The sequence below is a fragment of the Vipera berus genome (genome assembly GCF_964194415.1).
Source record: "Vipera berus genome assembly, chromosome: 5".
NCBI lineage: Eukaryota > Metazoa > Chordata > Lepidosauria > Squamata > Viperidae > Vipera > Vipera berus.
Window position 1 is genome coordinate 86,822,560 of NC_138207.1, and position 21,346 is coordinate 86,843,905.

Below are 21,346 nucleotides of genomic sequence, written 5' to 3' on the forward strand. Positions count from 1 at the left end.
GGAAGATACTCCAAAATTAATACACCTAACTTTGTCCTTGGAAGGTTAAAAGTCTTGTCTATACATTCTGGAATCCCGTTTGAGGCACTATGCATAAGCACTGCTTCTCCCCACATAATTTCTAATAAGAAATGCCAATCATCAGTTCCAAAGGTAGCTTGTAGGTTCCATCACCTCTGCAGTATTAATTTATATTCCATGGCAGTATTAACCATTTGCTTGGTTGGAAGCATGAGAGCAATCTTCTATGATGGGAATCACCTCCCTAACTATGTGCAAAGTTACAATCTGTTGCCTCTGGGATCTCTGGATTCTTGGTATCATTAAGAACGCTAAAATATTAGGATATATTGTGGTTGAAATGGTATCAGGGAAGAAAGAGTATTCTTCATTAGGTAACCTGACAGCCACTTTCAGTATACAGCATAGCAGCTTTTCACAAGCTTCTAAGGCTTACGTTATTTGGATCAGCAGAACACTCAATCTCTATGGATTCTTGTAAATACACTTTGCCTATTGTGGAACCCATAAATGTATTCATTACTAAAAATAAGCACCAATTTGGTTTAAGGGCAGCTGCTGGAATGAACCCATCATGGCATTTGGCGAAACTGCTTTGCTTGTAGGGCGACACAAACACTAGGGGCAAGCTTTCATGTTATAAATCTTTATTTATAGATGTACAATTATATAATTAAGAATAACAGCTTTCTTCAATATCTTTCAAGACCTATGCTTTTTATTGCACGTTGCTCATTCATCCCCGGCTATCTACTTAAGAAAATAAAAAAGATCTGATTGTTATGGCCTGGGGCTCCTGTTGCCAACTCAGAAGCTGGTAATTGACAAGCGATCCTTCAAAATGGCTGGAGGGATCACTGAATGCTAATCAACAGGGTTGAGGTTTTGAGCCACGATCTGCTTTCTGGGGACAGTGGAGGGTGGAGACATCTCCTTGGGACTGCAGACAAATGGAGTGGATGTGTCCATCAAGATGGCTGCTTATGACAGGAAAAACTCTGTTCAAATCAGCATCCATTTGTCAATGCCAAAGAAATGGACACAATTATTAGACCGTCCCTAATCCATCAGCTCTTATTTGGTACTTGAACAATTCTGAACAAATCTTTAGATGGACATTTGCCAACTAAATAATATAAAACTTTCTGGACAAAACTAATAGCAACTTAAAGAAGATTCCAGTGTGAAGTAATTAACGGTAATGCTACTTCCTTGACATAACTAAGTCATTTCTTAACATATTACTCTGATCCTGAGTACTGATTTGCTTTGATGGTAGGAGTTGATCCATGACTGCAAAAGGAATCCTGGTTTGACTAATGAAAACACAAAACTACTTCCAGGAGTGGAAGCATCTTCAGATTACTGCTAATTCAAGATGATGAGGCTTATTGGAACTAGGAGCATTAACTGTGAACTCTGGTGAATGGCTCAGCTCTTTGAAGTAACTTCTCTTAAGGCTCTTCTGACAGCATTGTGTGGACTTAAAAGATAAAAAAGTCTGGCATTGTGTAGCTTTTTTTTTTCTTCAAATGAAAGTTAGACTTCACAGCCCAGTCAAGCAATAAGAATTATTCTTTGCCTCTTTCAGTTGCTTAAACAATGGAAAGCAGCAACATCTTGTTGGAGAAAGATGGCCTGCTCTCCTGAGGGAGGGGATGTAAGAGTCCCGTTCTCCTGAGGAAGATTCTCACCAGACTCTATAAGCACTGTTGCTACACAGCCTTTCATTGCTCTAGAGCAAGGGGTCTCACAGTTGGCAACTTTAAGGCTTGTGAACTTCAACTCCTAGACTTCCCCAACCACAAGTCTTAAAAGTTGCCAAGGTTGGACACCCCTGCTCTATAGAGAAGGGCCATCCAAGCCGCACCAAATGGAAAAGTACATAACTGCATCACTGCTTGGTAGGCCACGCCAGCGCCCAGAAGGTTCCTGGAATGAAATCAGCAGCGACATTTTGTCAAAGAAACACTAGTTTGTAGAACAACAGGAAATCTGATTGGGAAGCTGGGGAAAAGACAGAAGGAAACATCCCTTGGGGGGGAGGGGGAAACAATAGCACGCCTCTGGGTAGCAGAACGAACCCTGATTGCAAGGCAAAAAATGAAAAGTCTGCAAAACCTAACCAAATAAAAAAAAGTCCACACAGCGAAAACCCATCTTGTTGAACTGAAGATCGTTTGAGACCATTTGTTCTCCATTTATTAGGAAGAACGAGTCGTTCAGCAAAAGCCGCCATACACTGCAAATCCAAAACTGGGTCAGAATGTGTCCATAGAAAATATATCTTTTGGGCTCAGTATTTCACATTTTAAAAAGGAAAGAGTTTTCAGGGTCTGTGAATTTACTTTCTTCCCCTCCCCCCCACCCCGACCCCAGAAAGTAGAAGCCATTATAAAATATAAAACATTTCTATTGTCAGATAAGATTGCCATTGATAGAAAACAGGACATTGGGCCAAAAAAGGGAGTGAGGGCCCAGGCAGGGGGGGAAAAAAAAAGAAGAAGCTAGAATTCAGAGATGCTGGATTATGAAGTTCAGCAAAAAAACGAAAAGAAACAAGAAAAAGGAAAAAAAAAGAAAAGAAAAAGAATGAAATAATTTAATTCTATCCCTGCATAGTTTAGAAGTACAACATATTTACAATGGTAAGTTAAATTCTAAATAGTGTCTTTTAAAATTAATTTTTGTTTTTAATTTCTAGCTCTTCCAGTTCCTCCCTCAGCTCTCTGAAGTGACTAGTGCAATTGCAGAACTTTCTCCACCGCTCCTGATTTTCGGCAGATCTCACGAAAGGAAACCAAAGCAACTCGACAACTGTTCCCAGGGGAAGGGGGATCCTTTGGGGGATGGGAGAGGGAGAGAGAGGGAGAGAGAGGAGAAAAAAAAAAAGACCAGCCGTCTTTTCCCTCCTTAAGAGATGTTCAAGTCTAACGCTGGACAGAGAAAGAGAGGAGAGGGCAGTTGTGCGTTGTTAATACTCCGATGCCATTTTAATTTAAGGACTGATTCTTTAAATAGAAAGTCTGTCTTCTTGGCTCAGTGCACTTCCTCCAAAGTCTTCAGGCATTTGAAGAGTCTGAGGAGAAAAACAGCAGAAGCATCAGTCTCCAGTCAATTACAAGGGTAACGGGACCCGGCACTTCCATTTAAAGAAGAGAGTGGCATAAACTGGAAATGTTAATTTAGAACAGACATGTCAAACACAAGGCCCGGGGGGGCCGGATCCGGCCCGCGAAGTGGTTTCATGTGGCCCGCGAAGCCATCCTGGAAACAGTGAGGGAACGGCCCCCACTGCCTTGGCCCTGGCCCAGAGACCCTCCTTCTGCCAGAGACCCTCAGATCTCTCCCACTCCTGCCCGGGCCCCCATAGGCACCCTTGATGCGAACGATGTAGAGCTGGCCACGCCCACCCAGTAGGCCATAGGCACTCTAGCCACGCCCACCCAGTAGGCCACGCCCACCCTGGCCACGCCCACCCGGCCCCCTGAGGGCAACCGCAATGCTGATGCGGCCCTCAATGAAATTGAGTTTGACACCCCTGATTTAGAAGCTCATTCTTACTTTTTTTTTAATCTTTAAACGTTGAAATGAAATGCATAACAGGGTATCTGCAGGGTAAGGTTTAAAAACAAAAAAAAAGGGTCAAGATGGCTGTGACCGCACTGACTGAAGCCAGGCCCCTTGAATGCCTACAAAATTTCATTTTTAATGTGTGCCATTGTGCCCGCAGGAAAAAGATGACAATAAAGGTTATCTAATCTAACCTAATCTAAAAACTGGAGCTGCTTCAATCACACAGTTGTATGAATTTCTGCCATCTTGACTATTTTGCTCCCCTTTTATGGGTACCCCTGAAAAGGAACACTTGTCAGTGAAGAGACTATCGCTGCAGACAAGTGCAAGACTAAATACTCTGTAGAAGGCTGCTCAGGTGTTTTTCAAATGTTTGTCCCTTTGTCCTCAAAACACACATCAAACATTCAAAACATTGTTCTTAGGAACAGACAAGTCTTACACAAAAAGTCACAGTGCTTTATCTGTAGCAGCCTCAGATGTATAGGGTGCCTTAAATAGAAGTCTGCTAAGCCTCGCTACATTTCTTTTTTTAAAAAAATGACTAAAATCTTTTTTCTCACTAAAAAAGCTTAGCTATGGCTGGGATGGTTCGCCTGAAATTCAAGTCAAACCTGTTCCAGAAAAAAAAGGGGGTGTGTGTGTGAGTGTGTGTGTTTAGCATGGAAGACCAATATGTCGAACACATCCCAGTTGCATCCTAACTCTTCTTGTGCCGTTTCCTCACTCAAAATAAAACACATGCCATAGGAAGAAAAAGAACAAAAAGTTATGCGAGCAAAGATTAGTTAGTTTTCAGCCTGGTTACACCGGATCAATGGTCATCAATCTGGCTCACTTCTAGCTGGCAGGGAGGGAGGGAAGAGCCCTGGAAGACTCCAGTAGATACAGGGGTAGGCAACCTTGGCTCTTTTATGACGGGTGGACTTCAACTCCCAGAATTCCTGAGCCAGCATGGCTCAGCTTGGAAACCTCTCCCTTTCCCCTCAGCATGTATGTATTTATTTAGTTATTTGTATCCTTTTATTAAGGGACACGGTGGCTCAGTGGGTTAGGACACTGAGCTTGTCGATCAGAAGGTCGGCAGTTTGGCGGGTCGAATCCCGAGTGCCGCGTAACAGAGTGAGCGCCTGTTACTCGTCCCAGCTTCTGCCAACCTAGCAGTTCGAAAAATAGGGACCACTACGGTGGGAAGGTAACAGCGTTCCGTGCGCCTTTGGCGTCTAGTCATGCCGGCCACATGACCACGGAGACGTCCTCAGACAAGCGCTGGCTCTCTGGCTTTGAAACGGAGATGAGCACCGGCCCCTAGAGTTGGAAACGACTAGCATGCATGTGCGGGGGAACCTTTATATATATATAGATTTAGGCAATAAACCACTGAAAAGATGATTTATGTTGGCTTTCAAACTATATCTATGGCTTAGTGTGACATGTAAATAGGAGCATTTTGTTTATTCCCAGTTGGTTTTGCACCCAAACCAAACATGAAACTACTTCAGAGATGCAAAGGAAATGCTGCTAAGAATGGAGAGGACGATCTAAGTATGACCAAAGAGGTGCCTTTTTTTTTTGGTCTGGAAGACTAATGCTTGCTTGTTTGGCTAACCCTGCTAAAACTAACCATGATGTAGCATAAAATATGAAAATAGCTTTGGATTCTAAATTATGATGGAAAATTAGTATTCCTAAACCAAATTCCCAGTTTCCAGAAATAGAAACCACCAGCTCTTACTTAGGTCTCTATGGACTGTTTCTGCAACAGCTATCCATGCATCGATGCTTGAACTTCAGACAGTCTGGTACAGCTGGGTGTGCCCATCTTTTGCGCTCTCTGATATAGATCTGAATCACCAAAATAACGTGCCCGGTAAAGTAAGCCTTCCTCTGTAAAAGAAGAAATCCAAATAATTAAAAGTAACAGTCCAGACAGCTGCAACTTTTCTCTTTAGTTTGTACTGCATTTCTGATACACTTTCTGGATTTCCCTGGAGAGAGTATATGGTCCCCTCATTTTGTCACATCCCATCTTGAGCCAGGAGCTGCAAAGGAGTTGCAAAAAATATTTATCCACTGCTAAACCCTGCTCCAGATGGTGTGTTTTTTTTAAAAAAAAATCCCATTTATATCCCGCCCTTCTCCAAAGACTCAGGGCGGCTTACAATCTAAAGCACAAATCAATGTGCTTAGCAATAGCCTTCATTCTATGTATATGCCTGCTTATTAGCCCCCCCCCCCCAGCGGCATTATTACAAAGTCAGCTTATTGCCCCCAACAATCTGGGTCCTCATTTTACCTACCTCGGAAAGATGGAAGGCTGAGTCAACCTTGAGCCTGGTGGGATTTGAGCCTGCACTAATTGCAGGCAGCTGGTGTTACTTAAGGAGGCATTAGCCCACTGCTCCACCAAGGCTCTTTTTTGTAATTACAGCATAGCTTAAGAAGAATTTCAGAAGGAGGTGAATGCAAAGGTGGAAAGCTTGGGAACTGCTGTTCCAGTTGGATATTTTGAACTCTAAGTTTGGGAAGCAGGACAATAAAATTAGGCCACATCGTAATGATCAAGCATTTGAAAGGAGCGCTTTGCAAGACATGTAAGCACAAGTCAAACATTCTTCCCACAAGCATAAATACACTGTATCCTCTGGCAGGCTCACATGGCTGTTTGCAGGGTCTGTTGGCACATGTGTGCCCACATAAATAACACTTGAACTGCAACAGCTAAATTGTCAAAGGCATCTCACTTGTATAGGTGGCTTCATTTTAACCACCAATAACCCCTTTCCAACATCTTTGTGAGGCCCAATTTACAGGAATGGAAGATCAATACAATAAATAAGCAAGTGGTAATACAGAATTTCTTGACATGCAGTTTACAATGCCTTGACCCTGCCTCTCTCTTTGTCTAATGTCTGAAAAGCCGGGCTACTCACTCTGCTGTTTTTCTTTCCAACAGTTATTTCTGAGGTTTGCAATATAATCGTCTTCCACGCTCCTCTCTACATTTTTAAGATTTGTGCCTGTGTATTCTTCCGCAAAGCTGTCACCTACATAGTAAGACACTTTCAAATGCTCAGTCGTCCGTTTAAATACATGGCCAACAGACCTGGGGGGGAAAGAGGACAAAAGCAACTGGTCAAAATTGCACACCTACACGCGAAGGAGAATTTTTGGATAAGGAGACCAAAGCCCCCATACCAGCCGATCCCACCCAAAAGCAAACTCTTGACACCAAAATCTTCCTTTATCCTCTGCCGTGCTTGCTCCTGCAAGAACAGAACAGTTGTCAGTCCCTTTAAGGAGAATCAAGATAAGATTATCCATAAACTGGGCTACTGTAGATTATCCACACAATGTAAAGCTTAAGAGCATGTTGTTTCCCTTCACGGGAAGGGAAAATTTAATGAGGATGGAATGAGCCTAACAGTGGATAATTAGTGAACACAAGCTTTTGTGGGAGAATAATGAATGTGATTTGGAATAGAGGAAGGGGACTGCCTCAACGCTCTCTTCATGATCTCAACGGGTTGTCCCTGAAAATCCCATTTTGTCACCTCTTTCCAATGTCCTTGACATCCCAGAGACCTGCTGCCAACCATTTTCAATGTAGGCCTTTGGTCTGCAAGCTGAAGCACGTCACCAGTAAGGAAAGGTCTGAACGAACCTACTGCAGATGCTCAGAACTAGACAGACATGTTCCTGTTACATACAATTGGTTTCTCATGGCTGAAGCAACGGGGGGGGGGGCGCTTTCGTCTCTTAAGCCAGGGAGCCCGAAAAGAAAAAGCTTGTGCTAACTTGAAAAGAGATCGAGCTCACCTTATTATTTTGGAAAGAGAAAAAAGAAAACCCAATCTCCGTGCTACGGGGCTAGATTAAGTAATCTGCTGAGAAGACTCTTACTGAAAATATTCTGTAATTCTCACGTTACAGAATGTCTACAGGCCTTTCCCCCCCCCCCCAGGTTTCTCCGCACTTGACGTGAGAAATTAGTTGCTCTTAAAAGGTGCACCTATGTTTAGTAAACACTTTTAATGCAGTCAAGCCTATGTATAAGCCCTTGGGACAGCAATGATAATTTAATCAGGCTTTGCAAATCACTAACTGCCTTGTCTTCATTGTCCCCCCAGTTTGCGCCATGCAAATTATTCGTTCTCTTTGTTTCAGATCAGAAGCCATGTTTTTATGCAAAGCTAGATCCAGTTCTCGGTATCCTGAGTTCAGAATCCCTCCATTTCAGAAGAGCGAAGTGCTGACTCTCATTGTTACAGAAAAATGTCAAGATGATGGTTGAGTGAGAAGTTACAAAAATATTTGTTTTTACAGAAGAAATGTCTATCACTCTACATGAGGCTTAGTTCTATCCGTTTATTTTACTCTTATCGTGTCTAATTTCAAGATATTTAAGAGTACTTTTTCTTGCAAGTCTACTTTTTAGATTTTTTTACAAAGAAACAGCGCTTTTGGCTTTTAACAACGGACAGCAATCCACTGTTCTCAGATTCCTAGCCTAGTTTAGGAATTCCATCCCACCTACCCTTATACCTCATCCCCAACCCTGCAGAGACAGCACTGTTTCAAACAAAGGGCTGCTGTTTCCTCCTGAATGAGATAAGCATCCATAATTTTTTATATAAAACAAAAATGTATTTGCTCCTTAAATCACTCTCCTGCATCGCGTACATGGTGAAATTTCTAGAAACTGGATTTTTCTTCTTCTTCTTCTGCAACAGACATTTAAATCTCTGGTTGGCTGCCTACGTGTACATCATGTTCATACCCACCTCCCCCATTTATGCCATCCAGAATGAAATAGTTTAGTGCCCTGGGCCTTGTCAGAAGATGACCTCTTAACCCAAGACAGACAGACAGTCAAGCATTATGCACGGGGAATTGGAGACAAATCTTTTTTTCCATCTGACAGGTTTGTTTACCTGAGTGATAATCTAAACAGGGATTAAATCTACCACTTAATGGCTGAATTCCAAGCCTTTTTAGCAGCATTACATTTTCCTCCTCCAACACAGCTGGCAAATTCAAGTTCTCCTAACAGCCTTGTCTGCTTCAAAGAGAGAACTGGTAAGGCAGCATTGCCCTCTCCTGGCTATCCATATACATTGGTCTATTATTGTCTGCTATATTGCTAAGCACATTGATTTGTGCTCCTTAGATTGTAAGCCGCCCTGAGTCTTCGGAGAAGGGCGGGACTCAAAACACACCCCCACCCAATCAGAACACACCCACCATTCAAAACACACTCCCACCCAATCAGAACACACTTAATCCCCCACCCAATCAGAGCACACCTCCACCCACAGAACACACCCCCTCTGGCAGTTTAAAAAAGAGGAACAAACAGCCACATGCTTCTCCCAGAAGAAGGAAGCAGAAGCCACCAGCCTGATGATGACGGATGGGATTCCGTCGAAACGTCGCTCCTACACCTTTAGTTCTACGCGGGGAAAAACCCGAATAACCAAAGAAAAGGTTTGCCATTGGGTTGATTCTGCTGATTTGTTTGCGATGAGCCAGTTGCACTCGATACATTTGGTTTCCCTTTCAAGTCTCTATTGGGGAAAGATTGGGTGGGGGCTTACAAGTCACCTCACTTGAACAAGTTCAGACTCTTTTTTTTTTTAAAAAAAGAAGCACACTGGGAATTGATATGAACACATCATCCCATGCGACCGACGCAGAAACAGGTATCCATCCGCTCCAAGCATAGACAATAATAAAGTTTTCACGTGCTGACAAGAGAATCTAATCAATGTATCCTGATAGGCTACCCCGAATATGTATGGCAGATCAGAGAAGTATGGCTCAGCCCAATTCTGTGACTTATTAACGCTATTTCACACCCAATATTTGCTCTCAACTGTCTGCCAGGCAAGGGAAATTTTTAATGAGCGGTCCTTGGCGCTCTCTGAGTTTGGTTGTTTTGGGATGGTGGCGAATATCTCTAGCTTCATTCTCCAAGCTTGTGGGCTGGTTTCTGAACGTTTCATTACCCGGCTAGGTAACATCGTCAGCGGAGTTTAGAGGATGTCAGTATTCCTCTGATTATAAGGGCTTCGTGCGGTCAATAGATTTTGTGACAGGGGAGGTCACATGGATGTTTTCTTGCAGACGTTTTCTTATCCAAACTAGGTAACATCAATCAGCATTGATGATGTCACCTAGTTTGGGTAATGAAATGTCTGCAAGAAAACCAACCAGGCTCAGAGAGCACCAGGGACCCCTCCTTTCAACCATGAGCTACACATATTCTTCTTTACTGGCAATGTTTAAATACAGAGCCCCAGATACCAGTGTGCAAAATGAAATGGAGTGATTGGCAAAGAAAAAAAAATGGTTGGCTAAGAAGAAAATTCTTTTTCAATTCGAAAAATACCTATCAATGTGTTTTGACACAATTCTCAAGGACTAGTCTAGAACAAGATTTGAATTCCATGGCCAAATATGGACACTTCTATCACCTGCCATAATCATGAGAGAATGCGTACATGCAGTGCCCCAGCCATTATATACCTTGTTATTATATACAGTACATGAGATTGCCCATGTTTTGCTTGACTGACATGCCCCTCTTAGGCTTAGGTACTTAACAACCCTACTTGAAAGAACAGCCCACTGGGATCTGGATCTCAGGTTGTCTTATTCCATCCTGGGCTATAATGTATACATTGTGAGCAGATCTGCCAAATTTACAGTTAAGGCCATTGAGCTAAGAACTCATTATATCCTGTAAAGGTGATATATTTATCTGAATGTCTGTTCTTACCATGTCTGTATTTTATTACTGTATTTTCTATTATCTATTTTATCCTACAACTAGGTCCTACATTTACTTTTTCCCATTATGGTCCTAAGACTAATCATAAATTATCAAGCAAGCAAGATATTGAGGGAGGAGATATAGATTGAGTAAAGGAAAGGTCCCTCGTGAGTTTCAGGAACAAGAGGACTTCCATATGTAAAGACATAGGGAAATACCCTGGTTTCTTCCAGAGTATGACATGGAAAGCTACCAAGAGCTTTTATCAAATCTGCAGTCTTGCACAAGGGCCTATGCAGTCATGCCATCAGCTGATAAAAATCTATGGAAGATCACAGCAAGATGTTGCCATGAATAGCTAGAGAAGGAGGGACCTTCAAAGAATGACAATGCAACAGACAGTTTTTAACAACTGCATTTTAAAAATGTTCAAGTTTTAAAATCCTTTATTCCAGGTGTTCAGATTTCAAAATTGAAAATGCACATTTTTTTTCTGGCAAAATATTTCTTTTTTATGGATTTTGGAACAAAGTTGATTGGGATAGTCAGCTTCCAGTTTGGGAGATTACATTCATAAATTCTGCATTTCTTAAATGCTGAATTCCAAAGCCGATTTGTTGAGCCAGTGCTTTGAGATCTGAGTTCAGCTTTGGAATTAGATATTCAAGAAATGCAACACTTACAAAATCTGAACCGCAAACTAAAAGATGACTATACCAGTTTGGTTCAAAAACAAGTATTTTATCATAAAAATGTGCTATTTCAATTTGAGCAACTAGCGTAAGGATGTCAAACTTGATGGTTTAAAAATGCCAATTTGAATGCAAAGTTTATCTTTTTTTAAAAAAATCACCTTAAAATGACACCTCATATGGGAAACTCACACCTAACCAACTCCTTAGAATTTTTGTGCAGTCAACATTTCCTAAAACATAGCTAAGCAGGAGGGGCATCCTAATGTGCAACACAACATACAAGAGTTATGCAATATATTACTTTATGCCTATTAGTTGTGACTTGAGTGCCCGCATTTCTTTTCCTTCTGGCTGATTCAAGGCCAGAATGGAGAAGGTCCCAGAGAGAAATCAGATTATGCCTCAAGGTTCCAGCTTCCAAGTCATCACTGAACAATGACAGTGTGGAAAGAATGGAAAAGCACCCACAGCCTTAATATCCAAAAATCTTGTCCTCACAGAATGAGAAGTACTTTTTTTGCAGGCAATATGTCCCGCCTTACCTTCATCAATCCTGCATGTCAATCCATCAGTAAAACTGGCAATTGCACAACAACAGGCAGACTTCTGCCAGACTTAAAAATCACCTAAAGACCTTCACACTGTATAATGAGGGGGCAGCTCATTCTTACAGAAGATTCTTCCTTTTCTACTTGGGACAATTTTCATGAATAGGGCCCATCCTTCCTGGCATCAGGAATACTTCCTGGAATTCAGAGAGTTGCTTTTTCTGACATATATGGAAACTCCAGGGCTATAACACTACACCTATAAGGTAGGGTACATACTCAATGTACTCTACCTTATATTCTCTGCTTCTGTCATTGTCAGCATTTAGAGATGCCAGAAAAAATTGCACACTAAGGATTTCCTGACCCAGAAAATGGCAGCCAAAAGGCATCCATCTAATTACATGGTTAATATCATGTATCTTCACAGTCCATATGTGGAGGATTTCAGATGCCACAAAAATGCTTCTTTGTGAGAGACGATAGGCTGGGTCAGGTTTCAACTAAGTGAGTCCTACTCCCATAGATTGTGAAGTCCTATAATTTACATGTAAATGTTTACCATGTAAATACTTTAAGCAATCTTATCCCAGCAGGCATGGCGTGAAACCAAGAGAAACAAAGAGAGAGACGGGGGGAAAACACACCAAAGAACACCAAACACTGGTAAATATAAGCTTTGCTCTTAAGTCTTTCCTGAAATCCTTCTACCCAAATTAACTATAGGAACAAGAATAATAGTCACTAACGGCCTGTGACTCAAACTGTAAGGTGGACTGGAGACCATCATCTGGCTGAGGGCAGACACAATGATGAGAATGAGGATAGGCATCAGCTGGACAAAGAGCCCAAGGCCACCCTGGGAAGAAAGAATGGAAAATATCAATCATATGTATACCCCAAACCATTTATCTTTGACAACTGTGGTTCAAATCTTGATTTTTTATTTTTTCCGGTAGCTCACAACGTGGTTTTTTTTACTTATGGCTTTTAGAGGCCATGTGAATTTGGTCACATTTGATTTAGTCAAACCATGGCTTAGCAAGGTGTATGAAGACCAGCTTCTGAAAGGCTCTATGGTTTCATGCCAATTCAGCAAACGCTTGAAGTATTTTGCATGTACTAGCTGTGTCTGTATTACAGACTAAGCCATGGCATGATTTTACCATGATTTGTTGAATAAGCTATAGTTGGTTGGTTCCACACAATCTGGTAAACCAAAATCAACTTATATTGTGGCCAAGCATATTGTTAAACCCAGAAGCTGTCTAAACAATCCTATGAAGAACTGAGCACAACCTAATTACTGTACACTTACCCGCTACAGCCTTTGGTCTTCCCTGAAATCTGTTCGGGACAGAAATTAAATCCTCTGGAAAAAAAGTGGAAGGAAGTGCAAGGGACTTCAGCTTAGTCCCGCTTTATGTATGCATTTATTTAGTTATTTGTATCCTTTTTATTATTTTTTACAAACAAGGTGGCAAGCATATCCAACACACCTCCCTCCTATTTTTCTCACAACTCCTCTGTGAGGTGGGTTGGATTGAGAGAGAATGACTGGCCCAAGGTCACCCAGCTGGCTTTCATGACTCAGGTGGGCCTAGAATCCCCGGTATTATTATTTTTTTCCTAGCCTGGTGCCTTAACCATCAGACCTAACTGGCTTCTTACTTCCTTCTTGTCTTGTTTCTACACGTTCCATTCTTTGTTCTAAAACCCGGTTGTCAAACTCGCCGCGTCACGTGACGTGTCGCGACGTATCATAACTTTTTTTCGCATTGCTGGAGCTGAGGTGGGCGTGGCCTCCGCCTGATGCAACCAGCAGTTTGACAGCCCCTGTTCTAGAAGATTGACTTCTGGATAATCAAATATTCCTACCCTATCTGGATCGGGGCACTCCAGGAGAAAAACTGGAAGATGTGTGAGTGGACTAGACATATCCTCTAATGAACAATCCTCTGATAGACACGCAGCCCTGGGTTCCACCCATGACATTTGGCTTGTTTTATGAATGGGTATGAGTAGGAGGTTGGGAGTCGATCCTTGCCTAATGACTCTACTAGAGAGTCTGTGGTAGAGGCTAACACTGAACAAATGACATTCTGCTTCATAGCTTTTGTTTTCTGGAAGTTAAGTCCGGTAACAGATAGCAATCAGAATGACTCCATGCTAACTCCAATATCAGAGGCAGACTGTTCCTGAATATTAGGTGCTAAGGAAGATTAGTTGAAAGGCATGACTCTTTACTTTTCTGTTTGCAGATTTCCATAGGCATTTAAATCATGGGCACCAAATGTAATGGTGAAAAAAAACACATTTTCAAAGACAGTCAGCACGATGCATTACAAAGCACAAATAGTGCTGTTACTTTGGCATTAGGCAGGAATTGTACTCCTACACATAAATAGCAATGAAAACTGCCTTTTTTGAAAACCAGTGTTAACTAAGTGCCCCCTCCTGCACTTTTGGATTAGCAAAGGAAATAATCAACAGACCCATATGGGCATAAACAATATAGCAAAATACCATTTGACTGGAACAGATCTGTGCAGGTTCTGAAATATTTTAATTTCTTCCTCTGCCTTGCTTCAACTTACATCGCCTTGATGTTCTCGTCGGTCTTGCCGCTGGTGGTAGGTATATCGCATCCTGCCATTGCTATATACATGTACATTACCTATGAGAGAAAGACACTTTTTAAAGAAATGGTTGAAGACCACCCACCAAATATCATAGAGAGAAGCTCTTAAAATTGCCCCTCTTTAACTGGGGGCTTTCAACTGAACACAATCCAGTTTAGTAGATTGTCTGCGAATTGTGGATGTTGTAGCTACCAAGTTGAGGAAAGACAGCTTAGGTGGTGATGATCGAAGGGAAGAATGGTAACGATAACGATAACAAAGGCAAACTGGGCTCTTTTGGTGGGGGAGGGGGGGCGGTGAGCTAATTTGGACACTGGCTTTATAAAACGCCGAGCGCTCCGTTCCTGGCCATGAAGCATAGAAGCCAAAGTCCAACCACTGAGATTAAAGTAGTAGCCTCAGTGTTGTTTGACTCTTATTTTCCGTTCTCCAGGAAGGCTCTTGGTGTCAGTTGTAAGCCTTTCGCTCAGGGAATAAAGTGGTGGTAAAAGTTGAGAAGTCCAGTGACTTTTATAGCCCTTTACCCACTCTCTCTCTCTCTCTCTCCCTCTCTCTCTCTCCCCCACCTGCTCCACCATCTGGCTGTTAAGACAAGTAGCCTCAGATGGCTGCTCTGGGTCCCCAACTCCTTGGCTAAAGGGTGCTGATCCCCAGAGGAGGTTAATCTCACGCGATTCTCCCTGGCGTTCTCTCCGGGTAGGCTCCACCACTCTCGGAGGCTTTCTGTTGAGGACCGAGATGTTGTAATCGCAGCGTCTTCTTCCTTTGGGCTCTCTATGAAAGGTGGAGCCTGCCAGGGAGACTTAGGTAAGTATGCCACCCCCAGCCTCTCAAGGAAACCCCTTCCTCGCATCTCGAAAAACCTGCAGACTGAGTTGCTGCGTTTTACTCCCTTTTCTGCTCTCTTAAGTTGCTGATGCTTCCTTCCATTTCCCATCACTTGGACCATGATCTCCATCTCTCCTCCTTGACCCCTCGCTCCACTAAAACACCAATGAGCCAGACAGAACTGGATGAGGCAAAGTTTTAATTGGTTAAATGGGGACAACCCTGCCCCTGGAAATTTCTTCTACTCCCGTTAGCAATCTATTCCACTCAGCCATCTTATCTGTGAATCTCTCACAATTCCACTGCTATAGAAGGGTTTACGTTTTTAATAAATCATCAGTGCTTTCAACAGCCAAGCTAAGGCGTGCCGTGCAAACTATAAAGGTTTAGGAGAGAGCCTAGCAACTCTGCAGGGATTGCAAGTGGAAGCCCGCAAAAAAGTTATCAAGAGGTTAAATGGCCATAAACCTGGAAAACGGAAAGTCAAAGAATATTATCTGGACACTGGGCTTAAGTTTTCAAGGTGATTCTGAAGCTGAAATCAGCACACAGCCAGAAGCTCATGGACACATGCAATTCATGAGTTGCCAGCAATTCTGATTATAAAAATGCTCAAAGGGAGTGGATCTCACAAAATGCATGTTTGTCGATACTTGGGATATTGAACATAAATCTACACTGCTGTTCAACAAGTATTTCTTTGTGGATTAATATTATGATTTGGGGAGGGGGAGAATTGGAAAATCATTCTTGTATTAAAACTGAGTACAAACATGAAAGTTGCTTACCAACATCAAAATAGGACATTTGTATCCTGGCTTAGATTCCACATAATGGTAAAGTTTGCAAAGACTTCTGAGATTTTTCTATTAATTTTTGCAGTCAAAAGCATTATTTCCATTCAGTTGCAATCAAAAGCATTAGCAAATTGTTCCAAAAACTCAAGCAAAACAAGCATGCTAAGCTACACACTACAAGGCAACCTCAACTGGACTCAACCATCCATACCTGTGTTCTAGCCAATGTTACGCAAAGAAAAATGCCTTCCGGATCCCCCAAAAGGTGATCACCCGTCCTCTTAGGTGAGATTAGACAAAAGCTATCTCGTGTGTGCATGTCTTAAAGATCAAGAGCTCAAGATAAAAAGTCAGCAAAAGCTTTGTTTTTCTCAATTGATCCTTTAATAGTGAGGAATGGAACATTCCTTCTCCATAGCAAAGCACAGAACTCATCCAACAGGAGTCCTTTCCTGTCTATAGCTTCATACTCAGCTACAACGGGTAACTGTGCAACAGTACCAACCACTAGCCTGAAGACACTTAGATCAGGTTACATTCTCAATGGCTGGGCCCCAGGAACAGGAAATAACTTTAAAATACCTCTCTTTTCCAAATGTCATGCAACCTGACCCATAGTCTCGGCACATTCTATCTCCAATAACCATTTTTCTAACAATATTGTTATCTGTCCAGCACGTGAAACCTAAGAGAAACTTACGTAGCATTGTAGACCTAGATCAGACATGTCAAACACAAGGTCCGGGGGCCAGATCTGGCCCATGAAGTGGTTTCATGCGGCCCGCGAAGCCATCCTGGAAACAGCGAGGGAATGGCCCCCACTGCCTTGGCCCTGGCCCAGAGACCCTCCTCCTGCCAGAGACCCTCAGATCTGTCCCACTCCTGCCCAGGCCCCCATAGGCACCCTTGATGCGAACAATGTAGAGCTGGCCACGCCCACCCAGTAGGCCATACGCACTCTAGCCACGCCCACCCAGCAGGCCACGCCCACCCAGGCCACACCCACCCGGCCCCCTGAGGGCACCGCTATGCTGATGCGGCCCTCAATGAAATTGAGTTTGACACCCCTGACCTAGATCAATATCCCCCACAAGGGCGATCTTTTGGAGGGGCCTGGTTGCAATTCCCATCCCATCCAGCTGGATAGCCCCGTGAGCCAGTTAGTGGTGGATGACGGGACACATGTGTATTTGTTTGTTAAATACATTATCAAATTTTCATTGTAATTTTAAGGAAGTTTCAAAGACTGCCTTGTCAAGAAAGGCTGGCCTAGGCCTTTCAATCAGCACTGTGCCCTCTGGCTTGACAAATGGTAATCTTGCCTTCTCCGAGTCACACTTTCGTTTTGGACTCCATCCTCGTGGAGAAAGCAGGAGAAAGGCCAACTCGGAGGCATCCCCTTTCCTTTAGAGCCTTCCCTTTGCCAGCCAGATGCATCAAATTCACAACTTACTAGAGGGGAAACCACCACCAAAAAACATATTGAAGAGATCTTCTGGGGAAATATCTGCCTCAAAGCCTCGGTTGAAATCTGTATGACCGTGTCGCGAAGAGCTGACTTTGGCATCTCCAAACTGATCGTACTGCTTCCTTTTCTCTGGATTGCTCAGGACTGCGTATGCATTGCCAATGGCTGAAATGTAACAAAGAAGGAAAATAGTCATATTCATTGACAACAGCTAATGTGTTAACAGTGATTAAGGTAAAAGGTAAAGGTTCCCCCGCACATGCGTGCTAGTCGTTTCCAACTCTAGGGGCCGGTGCTCATCTCCGTTTCAAAGCCGAAGAGCCAGTGCTTGTCCGAGGACATCTCCGTGGTCATGTGGCCGGCATGACTAGACGCCAAAGGCGCATGGAACGCTGTTACCTTCCCACCGTAGTGGTCCCTATTTTTCTACTTGCATTTTTACGTGCTTTCGAACTGCTAGGTTGGCAGAAGCTGGGACGAGTAACAGGCGCTCACTCTGTTACGTGACACTCGGGATTCGACCCGCCAAATTGCCGACCTTCTGATCGACAAGCTCAGCGTCCTAACCCACTGAGCCACCGCGTCCCTTCGTAACAGTGATTACGAGGGAACAAATCAGGAAATGTCCAGGGTCTTCCATCTTCCGCTCAAAGCTATCACTCGTAACATCATCTCTTTCAGCCTGTGGCCTCTACCATTCCGAAGACCTTCATGCAAGCTATCCCAGAGGAAAAATTCCCGATACATTTACATTACAGTATCTTGAGAATCTAGGAAACCATTTGAGTAACAAATAATGATAACCACATCTCATCCTTTTTTCTGAAACTTACTTCAACTTGTTCAATAAAAGATATTTCCAAGGGAAAAGTAGAGGATAGAAAGACTGCATCCGCTGGTGCAAAGACTGGATCTTCTGGCTACTTTCTGGAGCTGTCTTCATATGTTCATTTTGTCACATGACCATCACGTTTATCAGCTGATTAGCAGGGCACATTATTACTGCTCTTATGTTGTTTAACATTACTGCAGATTATGAGCAGTTTCCAATTATTTTCAGACTGCAAGGTCTGAAACCTTCTCACAAGACTTTGCCATGGGGCATAGTATTAAAGTTGAGGTCCAGATAACTGAGAGACATGATCTCTGTAGTGGTCTTGCCAAAGCTGTATACAAAGCTGTATTCCAAAATGAATACTAGTTAAAAGTGGAATCTTAGCATGTGTTGGATTTTTCTTATTACACAAGTGAGTTGGCTTTTGGTGAATCTTTAAAAAGGCAGTTCCTCAGAAACAAAATGAAACACAGCTTAAGACTAGACCAGGGGTAGGCAACCTCGGCTCTTTTATGACTCATGGACTTCAACTCCCAGAATTCCTGAGTCAGGAATTCTGGGAGTTGAAGTCCATGAGTCATAAAAGAGCCGAGGTTGCCCACCCCCGGACTAGACCAATTATTGGGAAATAAGTAAGACATATGAGGGGGAGGAACCCTTCACACTGATTTCAATGAGATTTAAGTTCAATTAATGAAGATTCACACCAATCCCTTACATTTTATTCTAGCACCTTTTTGATTCTTACTTTCCCTTCCTTCCTTTGCTACTGACCTTTCAGTTTGGTTACATCACTATGATTCACTTCATGAAGTGAATATTCTTCCTTGGAAAAAAATATTCTAGGAAATACCTTCATCTTGGAATAACCAGAAATGCAAATGAAAACAGCTACGGAGTAAAATAAATGGCAAGAACTGTGATACAACAGAAACGAACTCAGGATGAATATAATATCTTTAATTAGCTGAGACACAGAAACCATCAACATTACTATTATTATGGGAAAATTCATCTCTGTAATCATATTGTTGTTGTCTGTTTTGGTTTCAGGTTCATTGCTAATATAAATTATATTTCTTTTCCCCTATATTTAATATTTTTATTCCTCAAATTAGTTCTCCCATTTGTACAAAACTGTCAACTTCAGTTCCCATCCGTAATTATCAGATGTTCAGACTTATGCTTCCATGATTAAGCACAATATTGCTAAAACACAGTAATATAATACTGACAGCCTCGCAGCATTACCAAAAAAAAAGCATAACTAGAAGAGGAATAAATCTGCAATAAGCTATAACCACAAAAGTTAAGAACAGTCAACATGAAAAATGCCAGGGATTAAGTACCTGTGTAAAAGAAATTCTACGTAATATTTAATTAAAAAAGAACAAACCTATCTTTAAGAGATATATGCCTACATTCAATGCAAACTCATCTCATGTTTGGTCTAATAGTTTTCAATGGAGTGGTAAGACTTATTAATTTTGTTTGCCTCTCAGTGATCAAGGCCATGGTTTAACTGGAAAGGAATTCTAAAAGGGAACAGAAGCCTGAAACTTCAAAATACAACGTGCTAAAAATGTAAAATATGATATTTCCATTTTATCAGAGCTAGGTGTATTCTTACATTCTTGTTATTTATTAACAATACAGCTACTGAAAACATGTCAAAACTATCTACGTGCAGAATTTGGCTTACATGGGTGCATCCTGCAAAACTAAGAAGCATGATTAATTTAAGCAAGGCCTAAACAGTAAAACCCCTTCATGGATTACTGCCTTGTCGTGGCGAAGGGGCTTGCGTAATTCAATGAAGCTATGAGCTATGCCGTGCAGGGCCACCCAAGACGGAAAGGTCATAGCAGAGAGTTCTGACAAAACGTGATCCACTGGAGAAGGAAATGGCAAACCACTCCAGTATCTTTGCCATGAAAACCCTATGGACAGTACTAAAAGGCAAAACGATATGACGCTGGAAGATGAGCCCCTCAGGTCGGAAGGCGTCCAATATGCTACTGGGGAAGAGCAGAGGACTAGTACTAGTAGCGCCAGAAAGAATGAAGCGACTGGGCCAAAGCCGAAAGGACGCTCAGCTGTGGATATGTCTGGTGGTGAAAGGAAAGTCCGATGCTGTAAAGATTTTTTCTCCATAGGAACCTGGAATGTAAGATCCATGAATCAAGGAAAGCTGGACGTGGTCAAACAAGAGATGACAAGACTAAACATTGACATCTTAGGTATCAGCGAACTAAAATGGACAGGAATGGGTGAATTTAATTCAGATGACCATCAGGTATACTACTGCGGGCAAGAATCCCTCAGAAGAAATGGAGTAGCCTTCATAGTCAATAAGAAAATAGGAAAAGCAGTACTGGGATACAATCCTCAAAATGACAGAATGATCTCAGTTCGAATCCAAGGCAAACCATTCAATATCACAGTAGTCCAAGTCTATGCCCCAACCACCAGTGCTGAAGAGGATGAAATTGACCGGTTCTATGAAGCCCTACAGCACCTTATAGAACTAACACCCAAAAATGATGTCCTTATCATCATGGGGGATTGGAATGCTAAAGTAGGAAGCCAAAAGATAACGGGAATAACAGGCAAGTTTGGCCTTGGAGTACAAAATGAAGCAGGGCACAGGCTGATAGAATTTTGTCAAGAGAATACGATGGTCATAGCAAACACTCTTTTCCAACAACCCAAGAGACGGCTTTACACATGGACATCACCAGACGGTCAACACAGAAATCAGATTGACTATATGCTCTGCAGCCAAAGATGGAGAAGCTCTATACAGTCAGTAAAAACAAGACCAGGAGCTGACTGTGGCTCAGACCATGAGCTTCTTGTTGCAAAGTTTAGGCTTAAATTAAAGAAAGTAGGGAAAAGCGCTAGGCCAGTCAGGTATGAATTAAATCATATCCCTGTTGAATATACAGTAGAGGTGACAAATAGATTTAAGGAATTAGATCTGATAGACAGAGTGCCTGAAGAACTATGGACAGAGGTTCGCGACATTGTACAACAGGTAGCAACCAAAACCATCCCAAAGAAAAAGAAATGCAAGAAAGCAAAATGGCTGTCTGAGGAAGCTTTGCAAATAGCTGAGGAAAGGAGGGAAGCGAAAGGCAAGGGAGAAAAAGAAAGATACG

The 21,346-nt window shown here is 42.3% G+C and overlaps 1 protein-coding gene across 2 annotated transcripts in view; it reads right to left on the reverse strand.

Moving 5' to 3' along the window:
* Positions 1–651: 651 nt before the first annotated feature.
* DNAJB12 (DnaJ heat shock protein family (Hsp40) member B12) overlaps positions 652–21,346 on the reverse strand; it is a 40,783-nt gene continuing 20,088 nt past the window's right edge. The window contains exons 4-10 of one of the 2 annotated variants that reach the window (XM_081328223.1): positions 17,336–17,515; positions 14,928–15,047; positions 14,213–14,292; positions 12,365–12,474; positions 6,531–6,703; positions 5,333–5,484; positions 652–3,100 (exon numbers count right to left, since the gene is read on the reverse strand). In XM_081328223.1, coding sequence (XP_081184349.1) covers positions 5,363–5,484; positions 6,531–6,703; positions 12,365–12,474; positions 14,213–14,292; positions 14,928–15,047; positions 17,336–17,515 — 785 coding nt within the window. In that variant the 3' untranslated portion in view covers positions 652–3,100; positions 5,333–5,362. The remainder of the gene's footprint in view (positions 3,101–5,332; positions 5,485–6,530; positions 6,704–12,364; positions 12,475–14,212; positions 14,293–14,927; positions 15,048–17,335; positions 17,516–21,346) is intronic. The other variant, XM_081328224.1, reaches the window with a different exon arrangement.